We start from the raw sequence: 22,413 nt of genomic DNA, 5'->3' as shown, positions 1-22,413 counted from the left end.
AAGGGGTAAATACATTTTAACAGCTTTTATCTTGCTATCCATATCCATACAACAGAGCTTCCAATTTGTCAGTTTTGTATTAGTTTGTTTAGTCACTTCCCACATATCCTTCGCTACCACAACAGAATCCTTTTTAATCCATGCTCCTGAGTACTTCATTTTGTCATGTCACCATAAATATGGATATTGCTGAACCAATTTGTGTGTGGTACATAATTTACAACCGCTACTGGCTTTGTTTACCTTACTTAATTGTGTATCCTGAAAAGATTTGAAACTGCCAGAAAATGTTCCACAACACTGAAATGTCCGTTTCTGGTTTTATCAGATGTTAAATAACATAACCTGGAAATAGAGGCAACTTTTTTGACTACCATACCAATTATATCCTTGAATTTCTTTGCCAGTGGTTCTAAATAGGTTCATAGGTTCATAGGTAGGTACTAACCTATCTGTCCGAGGGCATTTATAAGCCTAGCCAGAGTGTGCCGGCTTTCACCACCCCATTGATTAATTAACTGAGCCTCTGTCAATCAGAGCCAATGAAATGATCCCAGGGGTGTATTTTCTGTTACCCATCCACTCGTCAAGGCTTCTCTTGAAGAATTTTAGTGAGGGGCTCTGCCTAATGTAGTTAGGAATTTTGTTCCAATGCATGGGACTTCTCTGTGACAGGAATCTATCATTTCAGCATGTTCTATTTATTGCTGTGGTGAGGTTTAGCTCACTAGAGTGCATGGCTCGCAGTGACTTGCATTTTTTTAGGTGGAGCATGTCCATCAATTCTGAGTTGGACATGGCTTTGTAAGTCAGGCAGAGATCATCTCTGAGTAAGTGATATGTCACTGAGTACAGCCGGAGTTTTTTCAGTCAGGCTGCAAAGGACATATGTTTGAGGCCAGTAATCCTCTTGGTGATGTGCTTTTGTGGTCTTTCCAGCTGTTGGAAGTGTCTTGTGGTACATCCCAAATGGGGCATTGTACTCTATGATGGGTCTGTTGAGTGACGAGTAGAGGGGCACTATAACCTCTTTATTTCTAGATAAGAACCCCTTAGTAATTAGATGGGCCACATAGAAGGATTTCCTAACTACTTTGGCAATATGATTGTCAAAGGAGAGATTACTATCTACCTGGGTCCCCAGATCTCTTATTAACTCTTCTGTATTAAGGGGGCTGCCACCTATGTGGTAATTCATGGGTGTTTTGTTTTTCCCAAATGGGATGACTATGCATTTTTTGGCATTTAGCTTGAGGCCATGACTATGACACCAGGTGTCTGTCTCAGTAAGGCCTTTTTAAAGGATGTCCATGTCAGCTGGAGAGTCAGTTATGGCTCCCAGTTTGCAGTCATCGGCGAACTTGGTTAGCCATAGTCCTCCTGTGTTTGCCTGTACTTTTGAGAAATATATGCCGAACAGTAGGCGTCCCAGAACCGAGCCTTGTGGGACACCACATGTGACTGGTGTAGAGTCCGACCTGGAGCACGCTATTCTTACCGTGTGAGTTCTGTCTGTAAGCCAGTTGGCACCCCATCAGACTGGTTTCCTTCTCTTAGGGGCAGGGGTCCACCAGACTGGTTTCCTTCTCTTAGGGGAGTGAGTCTTGGTTTTGCTAGGGATGGCACGATCCATGCCTCCTTGTAGGTGTTCATAGAGTGCAATTATAAAGGATTCTGCATCTTGGGCAGTGTTAACCTTTAGCGTGGGGGCTGTGAAACTTACCACCTCTGCCTTAAATAAGGTGTAGTTTGCTTTAGAAAAGTTTTTCACTGTGGTTTCCTTGGTTGGGGGTGGTGGTGGGGTGTGGACATCCAGGGTGATTAGTTTATGGTCTGATCTAACCAGTGACGGGTTGACCTCCGGTACGGAACACCTGTCACCCATGTTGGTGATGACCAGGTCCAGTATGTTGTGGCCTCTGGTAGGGGAGTGTACCAGCTGATCCAGGGCATTTGAGTTGATAAATTCCAGGAAGCACTGAGCCTGGGAGTTTGTACTCCAGTAGTTTTCCCAGTTAATGGTAGGGTAATTGAAATCACCGAATATCAAGGTGTTCGGTAGGACCATCATGTTTTCCAGTGTCTGCAGAAAGGCGGAGTGGTGGTCCTGGGTCATGGAGGGTGATTTGTAGCAGGCCACAATTTGCATTGCAGATTTGCCAGATGTTAGCTGCACATGGATGATCTCAGAGGTATCATGCTTTGCCACTAACCTAGAGGTGTGGGTATCCTTGATGAATATGGATAACCCCCCTCCTTTTGAGTATCGGTCCGTGTTCTGTGCCCGAAATGTGTGGTATGAGTTATAGCCCAGTAGTGTTGGAGTGCTCTCTGGAGCCTTGAACCAGGTTTCAGTTACTGCACAGATGTCGAAGTTCTCCATACTTAGGAGTGCTTCGAGCGCATGCATTTTGAGATTTAAACTTCTGGCGTTGAGTAGCATAACCCTCATTTTTTTACTTGTGCTGTTTATGGAGGTGGGTTTGAATTTTGAGCCTTGCCTAAAAAAGGCACTATGGGGGCAGCAAGAGCCTTGGCCAGTACTCGAAAGCCAAGGGGTGAAAGGTGCAAGCCATCTCTTGTGAAGCAACGCGGCTTGTCGAGCATGTCATCCCAGGCTGACAGACACTGGATCCCCTTTGAATGACACCAGAAGCTTAGCCAATTGTTGAAATTGATCATTTTTTTCTTTATACTGAGGTATCATTCTTGGTGAGGGCAGGATGCTACTCAGGATCAGGGTTATACAGTGTCAGATATAGTGCAAATAACAAAGTGAAAGATGTTTATCCCAGCCTGACTCCTCTGCTCAAGCAGAAATTATCAGAGAAGTACCCCCCTATTTAATCCCTCATATGTCCTCCTAATCAACCTTATAATGTTATCAGGGAATACAAATGCTTCAATTGCCCTGCTCATAAACTTCCAGCTCACTCTTTCAAAATGCTTTTTCTGCATAAAGACTCATGATTATCAGTGGTATTTTCTTACATTCAGCTTCCGTCTGGATCATCAATGTTCCGTTAATGTCAAATGTTTGCCTCCCCTCCACAAAACCACATTGATCCATATCTATCAGTTTTGGCACCGCAATACCTTTGCCATTCTTTTAGTCATATAGACATAAACACTTTGTAATCATAGTTTAGAATTGAAATGGGCCTATATGAAGCTGGATCTGAAGGGTCGTTACCCTCTTTAGGTATTACAGCCACTACCGCTTTCTTCCAGGATGTTGATACTTCTCATCCTCTTAAAATACTGTTAATCAAAACCTTCCAGATATTTCAGTTTTTTTCCCTCCTAAATTCCAAACTTCCACAGGAATACCATCTATTCCTGGGGACTTTTCCGTGGATTGGTTTTACATCACCATTTTTATCTCATCTCCTACTGTCCGGTTAATAATTGAGCCCTATCTACCTCTAACTTTGGCATATTTAATTCTTCCATAAACATTTATATTTATACCTTTTCTTGATCTCCATATTCCTCTGCTTTATACAGACTTTCATAAAATTTCAGAAATATTTCTAGTACCACTACAGGATCTTTTGTTATCTTCCTTGTTACAGGATCCCTAAGCCAGAACTCAGGGTGTTGAACAAAACTGCAGCATAGCAGGCATTCCACACTGAAAGCCTAAGTACAGCAGACCTTGTAGACACAGCCTTGGCACAGCAGACCTTGTAGAGACACAGCCACAGCATCAGCCCCTGTGCACGCAGGGCTCCTGCACAAATAGACGTTGCACACCCAGTTTCATTGTACCCAAGCATCACACACTTGAAAAGCCTCTGCACAGCAGGCATTCTACAGTTCCTTCCAGTTCTCTACCACTGCAGGGTGAATACTGTATGCTGTTGGACACTTAATTGTCATTGTCAGGAAACTAGTAGGTGACTTGAGCAAGTAATACAAATGCAGAGTATGATGGACCAGATTAAAAAAGTTAACTATTTAATGTCAGTGTATTGACATTTGTAAATACTATAGTTGACATAACTAAAGTATTATTTAAGTGGTCATCTTAAAATCCTGTTTTTAAGTTTATGGGGACGAATGTAAATAAAAATTGTTATTTAGCAGTTTTAATAAACTGTAGATTGCATTTTTGCTAGTACTAAAGGTGTGCTTATATGACTTTGATTTTTTTTCTACCAAGGCACCAGTTGTCCTTACAAACAGCATTCTTCTGGTTAGCAAAAGTGAATATGGTGCTGTTACAAATTCACTGTTGAACATCCATGATGATGACAATCCCGAAGATGTGGAAATTGTGGTCCTGGGCTCTCCAAAACACGGACGTCTGGTCATACTTCCAGCAGAGACGAAAGCAAAACAGTTTCACTTAGATGTTATTCGAAGTGGCCAACTTTACTATGTCCATGATGGATCTAACAGCAAGCAAGATAGGATATTGCTGCAAATTGGCGATGGCAACAACTTTCAGAATATTATATTCCAAATCAGTATTCTGCAACAAGTAAGCAATAATTTTTTAGCCAGTTGAAGGCACTTTCTCACAATTTTAGTTGTTTTTTGGGAGAAAGCCTGTCTAGAACATTAACATTAGCATAGGAGCCAAAGATGCACAACCTGAAAATGTTCTTCGTGTTTCACTGTTGCATTCATCATCTGTGGGTTATCCCTGCTGTGGTAGCCTCCGGCCGGCCTGAATATCAGAGTCGGTGTTTTTTTGCATCAGCTGCCATCGCCTGTAGTTTGACGTCAGGTCATCAGTGCTATAAAGCAAGGCAGCTGGCATCATTATATCAGTCTTTTTTGCCATGGAGCCTGTAGCACGAGTGCCAGCTGGTCGCTACCAGAAGCTGAATTTCATCTGAAAACGTCTAAAGCTAAGTACCCCATTGGGAGATCCTTTTATCTTGCACTAACTGATGTCCGAAAAAGTTAACAATTGTCTCACCTGTTGGAAAGCAGATCCCACACTGAGACTTCCATTCTTACTGCGTTACTTGTTTAGGCCCAGACCATGATGTCTCCCATTGCCGGTTCTATGCCCTCTTTAATTTGAGAAACGTTTGCCATAAAGCTCTTTTTATAGGCAGTTATTTTCATGTTCCATCTTTGCATTCCGATATGTCGTCCATCGACCAACAGTCTGTGGACGTTCCGAAAAAACTTAGAGATAAAGATAGAGACAGACCACACAAGGCTAAGCCTTCTGACGATGCTACCGCTAAGCAGGTCATCAGTTTTCCGGAATTCAGTGAGGTGCTTTCGCAGTCCCTGATGCCCGATTCGATATCTTTGCAGGCCACTACTGAGGCACTTTCAGAGTCCGGTATGCCACTGAAATCTTTTTAGTCTTCCGAGCCTTTGGCTGTCTCTGCCTCGGTTGGGTCCAGAGCCGCGACACAGGCATCGGCTTCCAAGGAGGCCTTTTGCACTACAAAATGTAGACAAAAAACGACTTTGCATCCGACTACCGTTTCTTTCAGACCGACAGATTCACTCAGGCATAGTAGCCACGCCACTCCTAGGAAATCTGCTTCTAGACACCATCTTGCTACTGCTCCACCACCTCAAGCACAAATGCTTAAAATGGTGAAGGATCTCATCTCACTTATCCGGGGTAGTCAGGCCAGAACTAAAAGGAAAAGGCATCCTTCTCCAGAAATTGACAGAACAGGATTCTGAGGAATCTGACTATTCAGTTTTTGAAGAGGAACAGCATCCTCTTAACTGCTTATGAGGAGTCAGATGCAGAGGAATCCATCCCTTCTGCCTCCCCTCCAGAGGACCTGTCCTTTGGGGAAGCCCTTCACTCCCTCAGGGAACATTTCCAAAGGGAATCTCAGGACTTCCCACAGTCTAAGAAAAGACTTAGAGAGTTTCTGGACCTGCCTCAGTACAGGCCCCTGCCCCCCCCCCCCATTTTAGAAGTGGTGGATGATGTTTTCCATGAATCCAGCTTAGCCCCTGACATCCTCCCTCCTGCTCCCAGTAAACCTGACAGGTACTACAGAGTACCGGATTCTCACAAATACCTGTACTGAAATCCTGCTGCAGACCCAGAGGTCATTGCACAGGGACCTAAAGGAGCTAAGACTAGTTCTACCAAGAATGCTCTTCCTTCTGAGAAGGACTCCAGAGCTCTGGACATATGGGGTAAAAAAGTGTACACCTCTGCAGCCTTAGCCATCAGAGCACTCAGTTGTCAGTTCCATATGTTAAAATATCCACAACACACTTTGGAACTATTAAAACAGAAGATTGATACCTTTTCTGACTGTGCCAATTCAAAAGAGTTAGGAGATTTAATGCACTCTGCTTGTCAAGTGCCCAAACACTCCTTACAATGTGGATATGACGCCCTAGAAGCCTCTAGCATGGCAGCAGTGACAGGATCTGTTATTAGGAGATGTGCATGGCTGACGGAACAACCTCTCCATGATCATGTTAAGTCTAATCTTATTGATGCACCCCTAGATAAGGAGCGCTTGTTTAGGGAAAAGCAGAAGAGGTGCTTAAAACGATGGAAGACAAAGCAAAATCTATGCAAACAGTAAAAGATTTCTTTCGGGTTCATTCTCTCAGATTCAGCAGGAACTTTCCCTCTAAGCACTGGTCCTTCCCTGCACCTAGCAGACAGGGCCAAGGTAAGCCCCACAGGGACAGATCATCCAGGCCCCTATCCCAGGGCCAGCAGAGAAGCAAACAATGGGCCACTTCCGTCTCTTAAGGCAGGGAGTTCTAAGCCAACCTTCTATGGCAAACATTCACAATGACTCCTCCTCCACCCTCTGCCCTCCCTTCACTCATCAAAAACTAGGAGGAAGGCTCTCCCTCTTCAAAAGACAATTGGCTTTCAGTATCGTAGGACCAGTAGGTCTTAAAGATCATTTTCAGGGATACGAATTCTCTTTCAACGAACTCCCAGTTCCAAGAGGGTAACCCAGACTTACCTCCAAATCATTGAGCAGAGGCATTGAAACAGGTCCAAACTCTCATATCCCAGGGGACAGTAGAACCTGTCCCCTCAGATCAAACGGGCAAAGGCTTTTATTCCAGACTATTTTTTGTTCCCAGAAAAGAGGGCATTTGGCCCCCCCATCCTGGATCTATCCATTCTGAACACCTCCCTGGTGGTCCCAAGATTGAAAACGCTAACTTTGCAGCAGCTGCTGCCTATGCTAACAAAAGAATGTCTTGCTAGTGATCCTAGACCTAAAAGATGCCTACCTCCAAATCCCCATCAGTTAATCGTGCGGAAAATTTCTGCACTTCAGAGCAGGCTCACAACACTTTCAGTTCTCTGCGCTGCCCTTTGACTTATCTACTGCTCCAAGAGTATTCATCAAATGCTTGGCTCTGACCATATCATTCTGCAGACAGAGAGGTATACAGATTTACCCTTATCTGGATGACTGCCTCATTCAGGCAGAGTGCAAAGAAAAGCTGTTCCAGGACTTCTCTTTGTCAAATCACTCCTATCTTCCCTAGGGTTCACCATCAATGAGAAGAAATCAAAGCAAAACCCCACCATTAAGATAATTTTCTTGGAGAGCTGTGCTAGACACAGGATCCCAAATGGCCTTCCTATCCCCAGAAAAGCAGAGCTTCCTGCCTCTCTACTTTACCCATCTGGCTTCCAGAAGTTATCTCACTGCGAAGAAATTCCTGCAAGCCCTGGGATACATGGCATATTGCATCCTTCTCATTCCTTTGGCCAGGCTTCACATGAGAAAACTTCAGTGGTACTTAAAGTACCTTTGATGCCAACACTCTCAGTCTCTAGAGACCTCTCTCCCTCTGATCCCATGTATAAGGGGCGTGTTCCTCTGGTGGGCAGAGGGCTGTGCCCGGAACAAGAGTCTTCCCTTCATCCTCCGCCCTTCCAGCCAGACCATCAACACCAATGCCTCAGACATTGCTTGGGGCTCTCACCTAGCAGGCAGGTGCACCCAGGGTCTTTGGGATGCCCAGCAACTTTACTTGCACATCAGTCAGAAAGAAATGATAGCAGTATAAAAGGCTCTGACATCTTTCAAACCCCATATCTGGCCAGAGGTTCTCCTTATAAAAACAGACAGCACCACAGTAATGTGGTATATCAACAAACGGGGGGGGGGGGCCCAATCTTACCCCCTGTGCAAGTTAGCCAGCCACCTCCATGGGTCTACACCTAAATGCCCAGTACCTACCAGGGGTCAACAACACCCTGGCAGACCATGTAAGCAGTAACTTACTGGACCTCCACGAATGGCAGCTTCACAGGGAAATCTTTCTGTAAATCACTCGAGTAGGGGACTCCGGAAGTGGATCTCGTTGCCTCGCACCTCAAGCACCAGCTGCAAACGTTCTGCAACAGGGAGTATCACCTCCTAGTGTGGAAGATAGATACCTTGACCTTCCCCTGGAACACCCTCTTTGTGTACGTGTTCCCTCCTCTGCCCCTTATTCCTAAGGTATAGATCAAAATAAGGGAGGAGAGACCAAAGGCCATCCTGATTGCTCCAGACTGGCCCAAACAGCATTGGTACCCCTTACTGCGTAGCCTGACCTTACAGCCCCCCAAGCAGCTTCCCCTGATCTCAGACCTTCACCCAGGTGAGGGGGAAGATACTGCACCCAAACTTACAGACTCTCAGTCCTTCAGCATGGCTTATACCTCAAAAGCTAACAAGGAGTCCCTGGTAAGCAAACCAGTCCTAGACATCATCACAGAGGCCAGAAAGCCCAGCACCAGAAAATCATACACAGGGAAATGGAAAAGATTCTGCTCCTGGAAATAGTCCAAAGAACCCGGTAACTCCTATCCTTCCATCCCTCTTATCTTGCATTACTTATCCGAGTTGCTCAAGAGTGGCCTCTCTTTCTCTTCTATTAAAATCCATGCCTCAGCCATTTCTGCCCATTATGATTCAGACCCACCCCTCTTCTCTCATCCTTTGATTAAGCAATTCCTCAGAGGGGCTTCTAAAATCAGGCCTGCCAGAAGGCCTCTCATGCCACCCTGGGACCTGAATTATGTTCTAGAAAAACTAACCTTATCTTCTTTCGAACCGGCTGCTTCTACAGAATTAAAATACCTCTAGTGGAAGACTGCCTTCCTACTAGCTATCACCTCAGCCAGAAGGATATCAGAACTTCAGGCTCTCATGCCTGTTGAGCCCTTCATCATTTTCCATGCAGGCAGGTTCTCCTTGAGGATTAACCCCTCCTTTATGCCCAAGGTGGTATCTGATGTGGCCCTCAACCAGGCCATACACCTACCCACTTTCTTTCCCAACCCTCAAAACAATGGGGAAAGAATTCTACACTCACTAGATGTGTACAGACAACTCAGATACTATCTGGACTGTACTAAACAATTCAGAAAAACAGACCAACTACTGGTCAGCTTTGCGCCTGAGGCAGAGGGGAAGCCCATTTCCAAACAAACCATTTCAAAAGGGATATCACACTGTATCCATTTCTGCTACAGACTACATGGGAACCCCCCCCCCCCAAGTCTATCCATACCCATTCCACTAGGGCAGCTTTCACTTCCACAGTCTTCCTCAGAGGAGTCCCCACCAGGGACATCTTGTAAGCTGCCACCTAGACCTCTGTCCATACCTTTACAAAGCATTGCCACCTACCTCTTTTTTCTAAGTCTAGGACAGGGTTTGCCTCTACAGTTCTGCAGGGCCTGCTGACCCATACCTAAGGACTCTAATCTATCCTTCCAGCCCTCTCCTCAGCTTTTGGAATCTTCCCACAGGTGACGACTGGAACAGTGAAACACGAAGAACATAGTACAGTTGTGTACACTTACCATAAATGTAAATGTTCTAGTGTATTCACTGTTGCAGTCCTGGTTTCCCTCCCTCCATCCCCCATATAGCATCTTCCCCTGGGGGGACATAAGCTTTCCATGGTGGCTTTTAGCCACCAGGACCACTTTTCCTTATTTTCTAATGGTTCAGATGGATTAGGGCAAGAAAAACTGATGTAATAACATCGGCTGCCGTGCTTTATAGCACTGACGACCTGATGTCAGACTACAGCCGACGCAAAAAAAATTGACTCTGGTATTCAGGCCAGCCAAGGTCTACCACAGCAGGGTTAACCCACAGCTGATGACTGCAACAGTGAATACACTCTAACTTCTACATTTATGGTAAGTGTACACAAATGTACTTTGTCATATTCATACATATTAGTGTGGGCCATATGATATGCTTTTGTGTTTAAATATATGCATGTAATAGATTTGGAAAAAGGTATTTCTGACTTTGTATCCCATTCCACTTGGGTTCAGATTTTTGCACCATAGTGAAGTAATGTACTTAAAAGTTTCAATGATCCTAACAGCAAGACAGTTGCCAGTTAAATGATGTTCTCTAACGTCTGAATTTTCTTGCTCTTGTTTCTGTAACATTTGTGGATTTGCAGATGTGCATGCCACGCAAATCCATCATGCTGATTCACAGGGTCTATGTTAAATCATCGAACGCTTAAAAAAGATGATTTAGCGAGCCCATGTAAGCGAAAGCTTACAATCTCGAACGCTTATAACAGCAATTTTTTTTCCAAGGGAAAAAAATCGCTGTTCCACCCAAAAAATAAATAAATAAATAAATAAAACATTACATAAAGTGGGTGGCTGTGACCTACTTAAATATACCAACTCCAAGATCGCACTACAGTGACGAAAATGGCAAAGTAATGGAAGCGGCCAAGCGATTTCTTTCCCAGGGAAAGAATTTGCTTATATGCCATTTCGCTGTTTTGCCTTTTCGTGCTTTCAAGTTCCATCTGCGTCTTTGATCATTTAATAGTAACTCTGATTCACGTTACATCAGTACAGCATTTTATGTATTATTTCTGAAAACACACACACACAGGCACACAAATAATTAACACCATTGATTTAAGTAGTTGTGATTAATGTGCTACGTTTTAAAACTGGGCCTTGTTGATTTGTATGGGGGAAGTGTTGTCGTATACTCTGTAGCACATCCTAAAACCTGCAGATGTATGTTTCAGATAGAAATGCCTAGTATTTAAATTATGTATATTAGTCAGCAGTTTAGCCACACTTTAATTTTGTTTATACTCTATTTAGTTCTGTTTTACAATTTATATATGGTTGACATTTCAGAGTATTGAATTTGCGAGTATGACTCTCCCTACAGAATTGTATTTTATCTTTTTAAGGTACTTTGTACCTTTTTACTCAAACATTTGTAGAGGGCCTAGTATTTTTAACCCATCACAGCATCCTATCAGTTTAATTGACAAAATGTGAATTTGATATTGGGAAATTATTGTCCCCCAGTCGCCCCTATTCTGCCAATCTTAGTGCGGTTGAACAGAGGTTGGTTTAAGAAATAATCTCAGATAGAAGGATAAGAATAATGGAACCTGATAAGGGTGGGGGCCTGTTGATTATGTGAGCAAATGTATACTGACACATATGAAGATGTTTCTATAAATGAAATGAATCTAGCCTATAAAAGGATAGATGTAATACTTGAGGACTAGTTGAATAAAGGTCTGATTGATGTGGCTGAATTAAATTTTCTTAACGTTACGTATCCCAGGACCTCCCCCAATTTTGGCATCCTTAAAATCCACAAAAATTTGATGGATCCACCATTGAGACCGACTGTTGATGCTAAGGCATCTAAGACCTTTTGTATAGTGAAATATGTTGACCATCATTTGAAAGAGGTTTTTAGCAAAATATAAGTATCTTTATCAGGATTCAGGGAACTTTTTTATGTAAGGTTACCAATGACTTGTATTTGAATAGTCTGCTTTTTATGACAAGTGATGTTCAGGATTTATTCTTGGTAATATGACATGACGAAGTTGTAGTTATTTTATGATTTTTTTTGTGTGTGTGAGAACTCTGGGTTAGATCCTAATACCATTTGAGCTATTTAAACATTAATGGAAGTACTTTTGGAGAACAATTTTTTAGTGTTCGAGAATCAGACATTTAGACAGAAAAATGGGGGTGGCTATGGGTTCTGCCTGTGTCCCTATTTTTTGCAAATGTAATATCGGCCCATTGGGAACATCACATGTTTTTTACATCAGAATTTGCTAATTGTTGGTCCTTTTATGGGCGTTTCCTTGACAAGGTCATTATTTTTTGGATTGATATGAGGAACCGGTTGGACCAGTTTTATCTGTTTTTAAATTCTAGCACCAGTTTTTTAAAATTCACCATGGACACCAATGAAAACAGAGTTAATTATCTAGATGTGGCCAAGATTATAGACAGAAGGGGAGGAAATTTGTGTCTTCGTTGTATAGAAAACCAGCCTATTCCAACTCATTTCTTAGGTTCATAGGTAGGTACTAGGCTATCGGCCCAAGGGCCTACGTAAGCCTAGCCAGCAAGGGTAGTATAGCTTACGCTACCCAAGAAAGTTATTTTCATGTGCCACTGTCCAGCAGAGACACAGAAGTGATCCCCGGGGTGTATTTCCCATTTCCCATCCACTCATCAAGATTTTTCTTGAAGAGTACTAATGAAGAACTTTGCTTGACATAGATGGATAGCTTGTTCCAGAGTATAGGAAGTCTCTGGGACAGGAATCTATCCCTCCAGCATGTCCTGAGCGTGTAGCTTGGAGGGAATGGGTTTTCTTTAGGTGTAGCATGTCCAGCAGCTCTGGGTTTGACATAGCTTTATATGTTAGGCAGAGATCACCTCAGAGTAGGCAATATGCTACGGAGTAAAGCTGGAGTTTTTTGAGGCGGTCAGTGTAGGGCATTTGTTTGAGGCCAGTAATCCTCTTTGTGAGGTACTTCTGTGGCCTTTCCAGCTGCTGCAGATGTCATGTGAGGTACATTCCAAAAGGGGCGTTGTATTCTATAATGGGTCTAATGAGTGACGAGTAGAGGGGAACAATGACCTCTTTTTTCCTGGATGAGAACCCTTTTATGATGAGGTGTGCCATGTAGAAGGACTTCCTGACTACTGTGGCGATGTGACTATCAAAGGAGAGACTACTGTCCACATGGATCCCAAGGTCTCTTATCATGCATTCGGTGTTAAGTAGATTGCTGCCTATGTGGTAGTTCATGGGTACAGAGTTTTTACCAAAGGGGATGACACTGCACTTTTTGGCATTGAGCTTGAGGCCGTGGCTCTGACATCAGGCATCTGTCTCAGTGAGGCCCTTCTGTAGGATGTCCACATCATTTGGGGACTTGACTATGGCTCCTAGTTTGCAGTCATCTGCGAACTTCATCAGCTAGAGGCCTTGTGTGTTAGCCTGTACTTCAGAGAAGTAGATACCAAACAGGAGAGGTCCCAGGATGGAACCATGTGGCCCTCCACTTTTCAATGCCTTGAGGTCAGATTTGGAGTCTGCAACTTTTACAGTGTGGGTTCTGTCAGTGAGCAAGTTGGCAACCCATCTTGTGACGTAGGGATTTATACCTAGTTTAGTGAGTTTAGCTATAATTCCAGAATGGGGGATGGTGTTGAAAGCCTTGGTGAGGTCAAGATAGGCTGTGTGAACCACCTTACCCTCATCCACAGCTTTGATGACTGCCTCAAAGAAGTCGATCAGGTTCAGGAGGCATGATCTTCCTTTAACAAACCCGAACTGGGTGGGATCCAGAGTTTGGAGGTTACCAATGTCTTTGTTTGAGTTCCATGATGATACGTTCCATGGCCTTGCAGACCAGGCTTGTCAGGCTAATAGGTCGATAGTTCCCAGGATCAGTGGTGGATCCCCCTTTGTGGAGTGGGATAACTGTTGCTGTGTGCCATTCAGTGGGCACAAAGCCTGATGCAAGGCTATTATTGAACATGCTGCTTAAGTGGGGAGCCAGTTCGTTCTGAAGTTCATGTAAAACACAGCCTGGTATGTTGTCCGGTCGCATGGATGCTGTGTTTTTGGCTTTAGAGAGTGCAGCTTTTACCTGTGTAGTTGTGATTACAGGGACTCTGCATTCTTCCTGTACAGATATGGGCCCTTTATGGGGTGAGAGGGGGGTAAAGTTAGCACTGAATCGATCTGCAAGAATGTTGGCAATATCAGTTGGTTCTGTAATTTTCGTGCCTTTGTGCTGTAACTCAGAGCAGATCTGGGTGTTGCCATCTAGATTCTTGACATAGCTATAGAATGCTTTGTGGTTATCCTTGGATTTAGTGGTGATTTTATTTTCGTCTCTAGCTTTGGAGGATCTTATAAGGGATCTCAGCTTCTTACTGAGGCTGACCAGGGAGCTCCTCCACTCATGGGATTTTACTCTCTTTTGCAACAGTTTCTTCCTTCTGTTGTACAGTTGTTTTATGGCAGGGGACCACCAGATTGGCTTCCTTTTTTTGGAGGATAGCGTCTTGGTTCTGTTTGGGATAGCACGATCCATGCACTCATGTAAGTTCTTATAGAGTGCATTTTTTGTAGGATTCAGCAGTTGTAACTGTATTGTTCATCTGCATGGGTGTCATGAAGTTCACCACTTCTTTCTTAAGAAGCATGAAGTTGGCTTTGGAGAAATTTTTTACTGTGGTTTCCTTAATGGGTGGGTGGGGGCGAGATGTGGATATCAAGGGTGATAAGCTTATGGTCGGATCGGACCAATGAAGAGTTGACTTCAGGTGTGGAACACCGGTCACTCATGTTGGTAATGACTATTTTGATAATTTGCATCCCCTCCATCAAAATAATTCCTTGGTAAAGGGGCAGTATGTGAGGCTGGCCATAATGGCGAGCAATGTGAGCGTCTTTCAAAGAGAACTTTCTACCCTAAGGGGAATGTTTGAAAGGAGGGGATATAGTGAGGCCTTTTTAAATAGTATTTTGATGAAGTGGTGAGAAAAAGATTGACTGGGTATTTTTCCCCCATTTTGGGGTCAAACACTATGCGTGATGACTCGGGCCATTTGAATGGTCTTGTTGCCCCGGATAATAGCAATAATAATGACAATAACGATTTTTAAAAAGCCATAGTTTTAACATATAATGTGCATTTTGATAGTGTTTGTAACATCATAAATAAAATTTGGAGTCTTTTTTGTATTGAACAGGAGCACCTCAGTAGGGTGGGGGTTAAGCCCCTTGTGGATTACAAAAGAGATGTCTGCCTTAAAAGCCTAGTGGAAAGGCTTGTCTGTAACCATACCAATGGAGTTATGGTGAAATGTGGCCATTGTTCACAATGTAAATATGTGTTAGAAATGACAGAATTAGGTATCCAGAATTATGAGGTTATTAAAATAACCCGGAGATTTTATTGCTATAGTAAAGAGGTAATTTATGTTGCGAAGTGCCAGTGTTGTGAACGTTTTTGTATTGGCAAGACTAAAAGAGCTTTCAATGATAGAATATACCAGCATATCTATGATATTCAGAAGGGTGACGGAAATGAACACCTTGGCCAAACATATAAAAAAGAACCCTACCCATTCCTTTAAGTTTATAGTGATTGACCGGGTGGACTTTGGAATATATGGAGTTGAAGTGGCAGTTAAGGGTCAGTGCCACTAACCCCCCAGATTTCAATGAAGCTATTTCCATTTCTAGTGTGTTAACATTAAGAGCACAGTTTTGTAATAACTGTTTTTATTAGCAGTTTTTATAATATTTGTATGATATTTTTTTAAGTTAAACTTTGTATTTTTGTTTGTGTATTGAATATGCATGTAGTCTTAATTTAGATGACATTTTAAGTGTGTGTGTGTGTGTGTGTGTGTGTGTGTGTGTGTATATATATATATATATATATATATATATATATATATATATATATATATGAAAGGAAGTTTGTGTTGTGTACTGATGAAGTCCTTTTTACACTGGATGAAAGCACTTAATTGCTGTATTAAAATGGAAGGTTTTCTTTTTTACTCCCTGGCTACTTCTTTCATTTCTTTATTTTTTAGCAACAGTAGAGGACCTTTGTTTCAGATATTACACTGTACTTCACAGAGCAGCAGAACTATATATACCTCACTTGCTGGAAGTAGTTATAAAGTCTTTTGCTTTGTTGAAATAGTTCGTCAGTAGTGCAGGCAATGTAGTTTTTAGTGGTTACTTTCATGGATTAATATCCATATCTTTAGGTACTATTTCTTTCTTTTTTTTTTCTTTTTATTGAATTTTCATAAATAACACACTAACATATAAACATAAAACATCTTAACATGAACAAACAAAACTATATACAAGGTCCATATTAGATGCAATTTCATTATTCTTATTACATTTTATCTAGAAGCTCTTTAAGTGTTAACCATGACAATTGTTTGTGTAACATTTGAAGTTCTTAAAAAAGCAGTTTGTATTTCCCTATTACAGACAATTTTAGCCAATGAAAGAAAATCTATAAATGAGTGGATTTTTTTTACATTTCCAATTTAATGTGATAATTTTCTTTGGAATTGCAAGAAGAGACCAAAGAAGCTATACTTGTGGTCTTGGAAAATAAGATGGTATTGGTGCATTAAATAACAATAAGGAGTCCAATAATTCACATTTGTCCGACCACAATGCTGTAGTAAAACTCTTAGACAGATCAGACCAACATGGAGTTATTTTACATTCAAGGAACATATGTGCCCAGTCTGCATCTAATACTACATCATATCTCCAACATTTAGTCATATCTTTTTTTGCTATTAAGGCAATTTTGTGAGGGTTTAGAAAGCTCCTATGTATAAATTTCCATGTAAAGATTTCCACAAAGGTGAAGATGTACTACTAATTGATTGAAATATTAGAGCTTTCTTGCTGTCTGAAAAACTACCTCTGTTTATTTTTGTTGAATAATTCCATAAGGAATCATCAAAAACTAGGTGTTCTGCTCTTAGAATTTTGTACATCTTCGACAATGACGTATTATTGTTATTGTTTAATGTGTTTATTTCCCAAAAGAGAGTCAATGTTTTAGGGAGTGATCTTGAATTTGAGTTTAGACTTAATTTTAACTCATTTGCAATATATTCCCTAAATGTGTTTATTTTGCCAATTGTTATGATTTATGTTATATATAGCTGTAAGAAAATTCGACTCATGTATGTTATTGTTTAGAAATTGATGCCAAAACTTTAACCCATTCTCTTCCATATATTTTATTCATGTTAAATGAGTTGAGACATCCTTTTGTGAATGCAATGAGGAACATGAAAAAAAAATTCATATGGTAGTTACTATGCATTGCTTTCTGAAAGTTGCTTAAAATATGGTTGATGAAAGGAGTAAAATTAACATTTTTGTTAGTGTTATAAACAGAATCTTTTACAGCTAAATATATTCTATTAGTTTCTTAGAAAATGTTATTCGTTTCTATGTTATTGTTATAAAGTAAAACCGATGTATATATGTTTTTCCAGTTAGAGATGTAGTTAGAGTTTAGCCATTGACTCAATTAAGGATGACTGATTCTGCATATGATTCAAGATTTGGGAAAGCTATTCCTCCATCATTCCAACTTTTGCAATGCGTAACTTATTCTTGGTTTTTGAGGATTCCATCAAAATTTAACCAGTAAGGAGTTAATTTGTTTCTTTGTAGTGAAAAACATTTTATTCCAGTTCTCCAATTGTTTTTTAATCGTGTCATTTAAATTTTTATAATTTATTTTTATGGATTCATGCCAGTTAGATTTTATAGTCACACCTAAATATTTGAGCTTATCATTTTCCTAATTAAATTTGTTATGGCTTCCTAATGCAATACTTATTTTTTGTTAATAAAGTTTTATTTTTGTTATGGTTAATTTTTTCAAAAACTTGCAATGAGTATATAATATGTTCTCTAGAGGAGTCTGTATCCCCAGGGGTCAGTAAAATATCATCAGCAAAAAGCTGTATTTTGGAATAATACTTTTCATTTACTAGAAAACCATTTATATTTGGATTTGTTCTTAAGTAATTTGCAAAAGGTTCTATTGACAAGGCAAAAAATAAGGGTGACAAAGGCAACCTTGTTTTGTACCTTTCAGAAATGCACCAATTTTAATGTATGATATTGAATTCTCTCATATAACCTACTTATTAATTCTATAAAATCAGAAGAGAACTTATTTTCTTTGAGCACTTTAAACAAATACGACCAGTTTATAGAATCAAATGCTTTATCTAAGTCCAAACTGATAACTGAAAGCTCTTTTTTCTTATTTGCAAAATCTATTAGAGAAAAAAGTCTAATAACATCATTTTGAACTTTCCTGTTTAAAATAAAACCTGTTTGGTCATAGTCTATTAAGTTTGGCATCAGCTGATTTAATCTCTTCATAAAACTTGACATGAAGATTTTATAATCAACATTCAGTAGAGAAGTGGGATGATAAGAAGAAACTAATGTGGGATCTTTGTCTTGTTTTAGAATGGGGAAATCATAGCTTATTTCCATGAGGGAAAATTACTTACATTATATTAATGTCTTTAAAGTGTTATCTGGTAATAGTTTATATATTTCTGGTATTGATCCATGTAAACCTGGAGCTTTATTTTTGAGACTTTGGATTCGTTCCTTTAATTCCTTAAGTGATATTGATTTAATAGTTACATGGTTATTCTGTATCACCATAAACTTAAATATATGATCCATGGAACCATGTAACTATTGGACGTGGTGATGTAATAAATAGGTCCGAGCAAAATTAAATGAAATGGATTATCAGAATGAGAACTGATCACCCACCGGGGCTAAATGATAGGATTCCCATCAAGCCCGCATTAAAGGCCAGGAAATTGTGAATTAATAAACTTGTATCTATTTACGATAATTGAGTGTAAGATATGGAAAACATTGAGTAATGTATATTAGCTGTTTAAGTTTATGCAAAAGTATGTGCGCATACAATTTGTATCAGCTTTGGAATGGAGTGCAAAATAATTGATCTATGATGAACATTAGATGAAATGCATTTTTATATACATAGAAAAATTTCTTAAATCTTATTTTCTATACATTTTATAATTTTTATATAATCGAATTTAACTATAAATATTATGTGATTTATTGCACAAGAAACATATGAGGTTAACAAGATAGAAATAAATTGTGCAATATATTGTAATATTGTTTTTATGGAAAACTTCTTATGAAACACTTTTAATATCTAATGTTTATGGTATGAAAGGATAGAGTGATTACGTTATATAAAGTAAGCTGATTTGTATGAATTGCTAGTACTAATTAACGCAAAGGCAGGAAGTGACATCAGTGTTAATTATAAGAGAAATGTATATAACGGTATTTAGTTTTGTTATGTTTTAATGGCCTGAGGAAGCCTTTGGGTGAAAGCGCTAGCCTGTTTTACATTTCAATAAAGCTCTTTTTAGAACAGAGCATGAGTTTTTTCTAAATATCCCCTGTGAAGTAAAAACTGCTTGTGGATTATCGTCTCTGTTGTGCCGAAAGGCTTTTGGAAAGAGAGCTATATTTTAAAATAAGAACTTTTGGACATTTCTAGTACTTGAATAGCTTATGCAAGAGACTGCTATCTGCCACTACGCCTTCCCGACATTTGCTTTGTATTTTTAAAGATATATTTGAATACATTCGATTCTGCTGTGGACACACAACTTGTACTAAAAGTTACTAAAATAACTTTAAAGATATATACAACCCTTAACATGGAATACTTAATTTCAGGTTTTATGACAAAATCATCAAAACCACCCTCAACCATCATTTAAATTGCTAAGCTACACCTTTCTAGCACTACTGCCTTTTGAGCAACTAAAATAAGAGATTAAGATTATAAAAAGCAACCCTCCAAAATTTTCTTAAGTCGTAGCTTCCGTAGATTTTGAACTTCATTTAGTTAAATGTCTGTGTATTCACAGGCATTTAAATATGATTACAGATTTTGACAGTATTTTAATGCATCTTATCATCTAATCATGTCTTGAGTCTAGCTACATCAAAAAACATTCAAATTATTCTAAAATATGGAATTTTCTGAGATTGCTATACATCACTCATCAGATACCAATGATAACAAGTGTGTACATCCAATAATATTGAAGATGGAGTGTCAATACTTCAGAGAACTCATGTTTAGCAAAACTATATAAACTAATCTCTGCATCTGTATCAAGTAATATATAAAGATATACAATTGAAAAATATCGAAGTATCCGGTATGAATAATCAATATCTTGTTTTCAGGACAGCATTGAAATCTATATGCATTTAAATTCCCCTCTTGAATTATTAACCAATGATGTTAAGATTTTAATTAGATATCAGTAAAATCAATACCAACCCATCTCCTTCTTTTATCTTTATTTTACCTCCCATTACTTCACCAAATTAGAGCTAAACAATATTAACCATTTCTTAACAGTAAATAACTAATAATCACTCAACACTGTGAAATAAACAGTAATGTATAATATGTAAAACAGTGTATATGGATGAGCATCTTATCTGTTTACTATTTTAATTTACTTGGCTTTTACTAATAATCTGTATGAGTATAATTATTTTATCCTTAAAAAATTATATTTGTGTATCTGTATATACTGGTATGTACACAAATGTGCATCTATATATATATATATATATATATATATATATATATATATATATATATATATATATGCATAGATGCAGATTAGCAGATTAAGTATTGTTTAAGTAGTCCATATTCTTTAAGTAACCTTCTACCTTTCTTGACTGCGAGACTCGTAAAATCTAAAAAACACTATACAGAACTTGTATATGTGTTTTGGTCATTCTGACTGATCTTGTTTTCCTTTACTTAACTGTAAACATAATCTGACACTGCTTGTTAGTTTTAGCCATAATAAAGATATTACCACTCATGTAAACCTGTTCGTATTATTAATAGCCACATCAACTACCAAAACATTATCTCATTAAATTGCTGTTTCATCTGTATCAGTGTGGAAAACGTACATCCATTGGTTTCTTAACTGTCATCTTAAAAGTGATTGTGTTACATTTGGTAAATACTGCATTGGGACTCTAAAGACATTGGTTGATCTAAATCAAAATAAAAATGGAAGATAAAAAATATATGTATGTATCACTCAATGAACAATCATTTACTGGTCTTTGGATTACATTTAAATTAGATAGGACAAAATGGTTTTGTCTTTCCCTGAATCTTCCCCTTCTTACACATACAAAAACGACAGCTGTTCTCATAACACCTCTGGACAGATATTGCACTTCAGTTAATAGTTTAAAATTTATGATCAGTAACATCCTGTATTTCTTCCCCTTAGTAAAGCTATGTAATATATAATCTGAAGTAGTTAACATCATTTTATCTGCAACCTGTAGGTATATGGATCCATATTGGATCTGAGCCGGCAACTTTTTTTCTAGCATCTGCTCCAAGCTCCGAGCTCCTCCCCTTACCTATAATGCCTTACCATCTCCGATCTTCCCTCAGATCTCGTTTGCCGCGCCAGTAGTGTGCATAATGGTCTCCTTTGCTCTGAGCTCAGTGATAGTGATAGTAAGTGGTATTTTTTTCTGGTATCTAGGTGTGCTTGAGTGAATTTTTTCCCTTCCTCCCCTTGTGTAGTGTCTCGCTTGGTCGTTGGTGTTTCTACAAAACTTTTTTTTTTTTTTTTTTTTAATAGAGTAGTAGTTAGGTCTGCCCTTCCCCTACCTGTGTTTGTGTGTGTTTTTTTTTTGTATAGGTAGTGTTTGTACCTGTGACTGCAGGACTGTGGCTGATCAGCTGAAGCCTGTCTTTAAAAAATGTACAGAGTATGGCCATAAGCTCTCCCCGGCCAATGGTCACACTCTGTGTAATTTGCTTGGGAGTGACACATTTGTTCACTCAATGTGCTATCTGTTCTGGTTTTAACCAGAGGGCCCTTACGGATCGGAAGGCCAAGCTAGTTGCCAAAAGCCTTCTCCCTGCTGCCATGCTGGAATCTGCCTCGGCCTCGGTCTCTAGTGTCCCACCTCCCACCCAGACAAGGACTCAACCTCCCTCTTCTTCTGGTGATGGGTCTTCTAAGGACATATCTTCAGTCAGCGTGGCTGACAAAGAAAAAGATAAAGGCGCAGACAGGAAAGGGAGAAGGACAGACATCATAAGAGATCCCCAGACAGGGAGCTCTTTCTCAGTCTCCCATCTAAGACCATGAGGCCTGTTTCTCCATGGCTCCGGTCTCCTCGTTTCTCACCAGAGCCATTGGAACATTCGGACCCTAGGCCTACCAGCCAGATCCGAGGTGGGTGGCCTCTTCGAGGTCGACTCAGAGCCCATCAGACATGGACAGGATGATGCGGAGATTTATTCAGACCCAAATTCAGATGGGAGTCTTGCCAGGCCCCTCTCCCTCTGGAGGGGGACCTCCATGCCTCTTTTCCACCCCATCTCTCCTTCCCCGATCCATGCTTCAGCTTTGGGGCTCTTGGATCCAAGGTTTTTCGGAGTTGGTAGCTCAGCGCCAACGGTTCCTCCAACCTCGACTCCGGCTGTTACCTT

At 40.0% G+C, this 22,413-nt stretch overlaps 1 protein-coding gene across 1 annotated transcript in view; it reads left to right on the top strand.

Annotated features, from left to right (window-relative positions):
* LOC122792799 (extracellular matrix organizing protein FRAS1-like) overlaps positions 1-22,413 on the top strand; it is a 4,352,848-nt gene that overhangs the window by 1,756,296 nt on the left and 2,574,139 nt on the right. The window contains exon 29 of the mRNA XM_044060368.1: positions 4,166-4,486. Coding sequence (XP_043916303.1) covers positions 4,166-4,486 — 321 coding nt within the window. The remainder of the gene's footprint in view (positions 1-4,165; positions 4,487-22,413) is intronic.

This window comes from Protopterus annectens, chromosome 2.part0 (assembly GCF_019279795.1).
Source record: "Protopterus annectens isolate FY-2018-M chromosome 2.part0, PAN1.0, whole genome shotgun sequence".
In the NCBI taxonomy this organism is placed as follows: Eukaryota; Metazoa; Chordata; order Ceratodontiformes; family Protopteridae; genus Protopterus; species Protopterus annectens.
This window is presented reverse-complemented; position numbering and strand designations above follow the sequence as displayed.